Genomic DNA, 6,795 nt, shown 5'->3' with positions numbered 1-6,795 from the left:
GTGTTGAATTTTGCAGTTCTCTGTCCTTCCGCGAAAAAATGCATCTTACGCTAAGAAGGCGACGGTCTGATTCGGTGTAAAATTTTCGGACCACAGCGATATTAGATAGGTAAAAACTTGGGTTTACAATGATGTTGTCTATTTCAATATGGTACTGTTCATTGTGAGATTCCCATGTCCAACTTTGAGAATGAGGCTTCTGGAACTGTTAGTTACCATGAATGCTGGTCCTTATGATAAACTCTGACAACTATTCAATCTGTTTATTCCATTCCAATCTACGGTCCCCATGTGATATTCCTGTTTTTTTTTGTCTTATGGAGGATGATTATTATTTATTATTCAATGGCTGTCATTTACTTATCAACTTGTTCTCGTCATTAAATTTTTTTTTATCAGAAAAAAAAAAGAATCCAAAGGGAGACAGCTTTGTGCCGTTTACAAAACGGTAATCTTCCCTACAAATTAATGTTATAGAAGATCATTACATCCATTTATAAGTTCCCATTGTTTGTAATGAAAGGCAGTCTCAACGTTGCAAAAATAATATCTAAATACGATGTTTTACCTGAAAGTTACTGAAGAATTCTGAACGTCTGAACATGTCAATCGCCTTATAAATATCACCACAGCTCAATTTGTTACACAAGCCGAGTAACTGGAACAAATTTTTTTATATGACTAACGAGACAGCGAACGACAGAGACAGAGGGAGAGAGAGAGAATGGGAAAGGGACGGATAGTGAAGAAGAGGAACATGGTATATACATTTATTTCTGATAACTTTGATTTCATGGATTTGAAATTTTTCTTATGCATTGAGAATATCTTACCTCATTCAATTCTGGGAGTGGATCCTCGAATTTTCCGTCATTCGCGCCCATCAGAAGAGCATCGAAGATTTTCTTCAAGTCGAATGAGTTGCCTAGAACCCATTTTTATTATATTTTGGGACAATAGCATGATCATTTCTTCACTATTTATTCTAGTCGAGCCAGCATGCGCTGATTTTCGTTGTTGATCAAGCATTTGGAAGATTCCAGATAGTAATCCGCGTTCACCGAAGAGTGCTGAGGCCCATTCTTCATTTTTTATCATTTTCTCATTGTTCGAAACTTCACCTGAATAAAAACAGTAACTATTTTTTTGCCTAAGTAGAAGCATATCTCGTTCTTAAATATTCAAAATTCTATAGTAAAAATATGCATGAATTTATTTCAGTGATATTTCTTTGGTTGTCATTTGTGACGTGGAGAGCATCAAGAATTGTTGACAAACAGTTGCGCAGTACATAGTGCTCGTTGGGAACAAGAAATCGTTTGATATTGCGCTTCTCAACGAAGTTTTCCGAAACGAAAACGAAAATTAGCGCGTATGATTTTAATCAAAGGATTTTTTTGAACTTGAAGCGCGATGTTCAACGGATGATGCACTAAAACAGAAATTCGTCGTCATTTTGAGTTCGACTTGCCAAAAGCATTCACTTGCATTAAGTCCGATTTAATGTTTTTCACATATCACACAGAGAAAATGAGCAAACCTGTTGATAGTCTCTTATCGTTTTCAGGTTTCATTCGGATGACTAATGGGCTTTTTCCCTTAAATGTTGAGCTCGATAAGGAAGCGGGTAAAGTGGTACTCTAAAAAAGTATCATTGAGATTTGTGTAGCTAGATACCAAACTAATATTATTTCAGTGTTTTTTTTTGCGCCGATTTCTACTAATTCGTTCCGGATAAAGCAACGTTGCGCAATATTATGAACAGCATGCATAAAAGAGTTTTATAATATGTAATGAAATTACTAGCAAAAATAACAAATCTATGCTAAGGAATATGTTCCCGATAGGACTACATGCATACATTAGATACTTGGATACATTTGAATAGTAGTGGTGCAATTGTACAGTGGTTTTTATACTGTAAAACAGGTTTTCATAGATATGCGGTGAATCATTCAGAAGCAGAACACATGTAGAAGTTGAACAATCGTTCAAAACCCATTATTAATACCATTAATTCTTCCTACATTATTAAGCTTATGAGGGTATCACATCACATATTTTTTCATAGAACGAGAAAAGGAGAAGGCGTTTGCATTGATGAATACCTGAGGGGTGCGTTATGCATTTGACTTCAAGGATCGTAGAGCTGGTTTAATGCATATGGCTCGTAAATTCAATTCTTGTGTCCTCAAGATGTATCAAACTTCTGTTCTTATTCTCCCAAACAATTCTGGTAGAAGCTTATTGACCTCAGAGAAATGGAGATCTTGGTGAGACCACGGCGGTGAGATCGAACCAGCGACTGGTTTAATGGCGTTGTAGCGCACCTCTAACCACTCTAATACACGCCTCCCTATATTTTTTATAATGCTCAGAATATGCAGCATGAGTTTCCACTTCAAATATTAGTACTTTATTGTTTTATCGATTATTGATTGTATAATGAAAATGGGCAACAATTTACTGCAACCGATGCAAGGCAACAAAAGGAAATGAAGAATAATTTAATACCGACTTTCACTTAAACTCAGATAAGCAATCATTGTTTTTCACATTATATTTAAAAATTTGTTGAAATTGAAAATCGTTAGTCAGAAATCCAGAAAACGTCATATGGCGGTGTTACCTCGCCGATCGTTTTTTAGCTTTCGACGAAATCGTTGAAAATACAGCAAGTGATATAACCCAGGTGAATGTTACCATTACCGTCTGAAAGTGAATACAAGGATTTGACAAGAAAATCGCTTCAATTTGTATTGAACGGTCAAACGTAGTGAAGATACAAAACGATTTTGATTGCATTCATTATAAAATGAGATCCATTCGATGGCGCTAATTGTATGTTCAAAAGTGTCATATAGTCATATATGTTATATATGATCGAGTGCTGTTCAATAACGCTGGAAAACTCTACCTACTATTTTCCGGATTTTGTCTGGACTACTTTTTCATTTAAGAAGCAGTACAGTAAATTGATCCTCGCGCTATTCCATGAAATGCACAATAACTTAACGAACGAGGAAATTCAGAGAAAGTCATAAAAATATCTATGGTAGAAGATACATTTAGAAAGTACGAATGGATATCTTAGAGAATTATTCTTCATGGAATGGAAAAATTAAAGTGGACGAGAGCATTTCAAAGGAAGTAAAAAAGAAAAAAAAACGCGAACTTAGAAAATTGTGAACGGCCTTAGAGTGATTCTAGCGTGTTTCTTTATGCCTAACGCTGACGTTGTATATGATTCCCTGTTCGGCGAACCAAGGACATTTGACGATCTGTGTTGTTCAGCAAAACCCGTTTTCATAACAGGAGCCTATCGTTTACATAGTGATGATGCTTCAACGTCATTCATCGTCGTTTTTGCCTATATGTGAACACTAATTGAGTCTATGTATGTATGTATGTGTGTATGAATGTGCTCAGATATATCTACTTTTTAAAGCATATTTTGTCATTGTTCTCGCATTTGTTATGTATTTAATTTTATTCCATACTACAACTCTCCAACGTTGCAATATGATAGTGTGGTGTAGATGTAGAGAAAAAATTTTCCAATAGCATCTATTACCTTCTATTAAACAGAATATGACGAAGACTGGATTTATCTTGGCAATGCTAATATGATAGCTAATAGTTATTCCCCATAATTGAGAGTCGGCCATTTCACTTAAAGGATGAAAGAAAACAAATCCATCAGAATTGCTTCTATCTCGATTTGATGGTTGGCGTTAAAGTGCCAATAACATAGCCGCACGTTTTCATTCAGTGCTTACAATGGTTGTGTTCATAAGAAATCGTCCATATCGTTTCAAAAAAAAAGTGTGATCTTCTAAATATCAGAATATTTGATAGCATCGTTCGATGCCATATCAGATTCTTGGATAGAGTAAAGTTTCATCAACTTGAAACTGTGTAAGAGGTAATTACCATCGTACATTAAAACTAATGTAGGCTACAACGCAAGTGACCATCAACTAATCTTTCTATCAGAATATTAATGGAATTTTTCCATAATTAGATAGATTGAGGAGTTTAAACCTCTACAGCAGAGTTTACTCTATCTATTAAAAAGTATTAAAATTATATTTCAAAACACTTTCTATTTTAGTGCTGTTCAGATTTAAGACTCTAAAAATGTCGAATAAGATTCTTATTTGCTAAAATTCGTCATAAACGTCAACGACACATTCGGGAAAATAATTCTCTTATGCTACGCGCGAAGTCTCTCGCTCACTCGCATCCATGTTCAGAATATAAGCGTCGATGAGGAAAAGTGAAAAACTGAGTTTTTTTTGGCACCATAACATCAAAATTTCGTCTTGCTATAATACGAAAACATGTTCTTGGCACAGATCTGTGCACTGTAATGGTCGGTGTTTCAACTAACAAAATTCATGAGAAAGATATAGTGTTTTGTGCAGTCATTGTTTCACCATAGAAGGAGTTGGAAAGCATCTTACGTCGTGCTTGGTACTATTAAGATTCAGAACTAACTATGATTATTTTTAAAGACTTCGAACTCACCAAGGAAGTTGTAAAGGTGACGGGAGTAAAGATGTAGGATTTTCATCTTTTGTAAGCATTTTTATGCTGTAGTAGATGTCAAAATATAGACAAATGTATTGTGGCGGTGAACAATAGAACGATTTTTAAAAAATGGAAGTACTATATTCTGACCATCAATCCATTTCTTTAGTAAGAAGTAGACAAACTAATCACAACTTTGCCTTCTTTCTAGATTTATACATTACATGAAAATTTCAATTAAATAACGTTTATCCCATCGAAAATCATTCATTTATATTGCACTTTTAGAATCGCTATAGTACGTATAGTGCTACAGAAATGAGTACCCATATAAATACTAAATGTATGCAGAAATAATTACGATCTCTGACCATCATTTATGGATCTAAATTCTGCCATTCGCGACCCACAACTGATTTCACATCTGTAGTTTTAAACACAAAAAATGTTACTGCTAAGACTCTGAGATATTTGCAAAACTTGGGGGCGGTGCGAACTTTGAACCAGATGACTGCCCTTTCCGGGAGGTCACCAGTTAACCATTACACGATCCGTCCCTCTCGATTTGTATTTCTCTCAGCGTGTTTTATTTCTATCAATGCTATCAGCACTCACCCGTCAACGGGATGATCTAGGGTGCCCAAATCGGACTAGAAACCTAGATCATCCCGTTGACGGGTGAATGCTGATAGCAGAGAAAGGCAAAGCCAGCGGCACGGATGGTATAATGGATAACTGGCGACTCCTCGGAAAGGGCAATCACCTGGTTGGAAGTTCTCGAGTTTTGCAAATATCTTAGCGTCTTAGCAGTTATATTTCGATTAATAATAATAACACTGCCAACTAAAAGAAATAGGCAGTTAATAATTAAAGTTGATACAAAAAATGTCTTTTTTTCGTCAATGAATGGCAAGTTTTCGATACGTAGACGATTTGTGGGGTTGAGAGCGTAACAAATTTAAAGAAGCGTGGCTTTATCCATCTAAAACTTATGCTATTATTACTACATTTTACACTATAAGCTCATTGAAGTATCACGAGAGTATAAACGACCCCTCTGTCTCAGTTTCATCGACCTGAAGAAAGCGATTGACTCTGTTGAGACAGAAGCGGTGATAGAAGTTCTGGGAGACCAGGGCGTCGCTACTTTTAAGTCGTGAGTCTTTTTCTTCGTGAGCGATATAAGGACCACCATTCTACAACGATATCTGAAATAACGTAAAAAGAGAGGGGTTCGACAAGGCTACACAATCTGTCCAAAACTATTTACAACAACTCTCGAAGACGTTATGCGAAAATTAGAATGGAACAATGAGTGAAAATTGATGGTCGGCAACTACATCGCCTTCGCTTCGCTGATTATCGTCCTTATGACATCAAGCATCAGTCAGCCCGAACGAATGCTTGCCAATTTTGGCAAAGTATGTGGAAGTATTGGTCTTGAGATAAACCTTACGAAAACGGTGTTCATGGAAAACGGATTGGTTTCTAAAGTCCCATTTACGCTCAACAGAACAAATATCTCGGAATGTTGCAGTTATGTGTACCCAGGTCGAGAAGTTAGCATAATGAACAACCTAGCTCCAGAGCTGAGCAGGAGGAAGAGAGGGCATGGGGAGCTTTTAAGAGCATCGAGGATGTAGTGAAGAGGACTGGGAACACTCGACTCCGTTTTTGACACAACGATTCTTCCTGCCTTAACGTGCGCATCAGAGATCTGGTCCCTACGTAAGGAGGATGAAAGAACACTCAGCGTTACTGAACGCGCAGTTGCGACAGGGACGGATGGAGGCAGTACTGGCGCCCACTGGAGTCACTCGACGACCAACGGGAGTACAGGTTATACAGGTGATTTTACACTATAGCTCAACATTCAAAAATATTGCTCTCAGCATTTCGAACTATTTTACAACTTGTATTGAGTACAATACGATATTTATTATATCTGCCCATCTAATACAAATAGTTATTAAACAGACTTGGCTCCATCAGTCTAAAAGAAGTAAATAATAATTCTTTTAAGGTGTTAAAAAATTTCATTCTATGCCAATTTAAATTCAGTTCTTCAAGAAAAAAACATAAGAACTTAAATTTAGAATTAAAGGATTTTTATTTTTTTTGTAGCCAACTGTAATAGACTTTATTTTAGTTGATAGAGTTCACCATTTACCTTTAAAAAATTCCCCTAACATATGTAAGGCGTCCACTTTTAAATGAGTTTGTTGTCATTCTATGCTTCTTCCGTCGTTCCCTTCTTTTTTT

The 6,795-nt window shown here is 36.2% G+C and overlaps 1 protein-coding gene across 1 annotated transcript; it reads right to left on the bottom strand.

Annotated features, from left to right (window-relative positions):
- Positions 1-49: 49 nt before the first annotated feature.
- On the bottom strand, positions 50-2,718 carry LOC309798565 (uncharacterized protein; the record flags this gene model as incomplete). Its single annotated transcript, XM_082646696.1, has 6 exons — positions 2,630-2,718; positions 1,541-1,640; positions 978-1,121; positions 834-925; positions 569-658; positions 50-205 (listed from the first exon to the last, which is right to left on the bottom strand). Coding segments are annotated over exons 2-6 (516 nt in total), but the record flags the coding sequence as incomplete, so codon positions are not given.
- Between the last annotated feature and the right edge of the window lie 4,077 nt (positions 2,719-6,795).

This window comes from Mesoplodon mirus, assembly GCF_964341445.2.
Source record: "Mesoplodon mirus genome assembly, contig: HAP1_SCAFFOLD_4239, whole genome shotgun sequence".
In the NCBI taxonomy this organism is placed as follows: Eukaryota; Metazoa; Chordata; class Mammalia; order Artiodactyla; family Ziphiidae; genus Mesoplodon; species Mesoplodon mirus.
The sequence above is the reverse complement of the archived record's forward strand: the minus strand, read 5'-3'. Positions and strand labels throughout refer to the sequence as shown.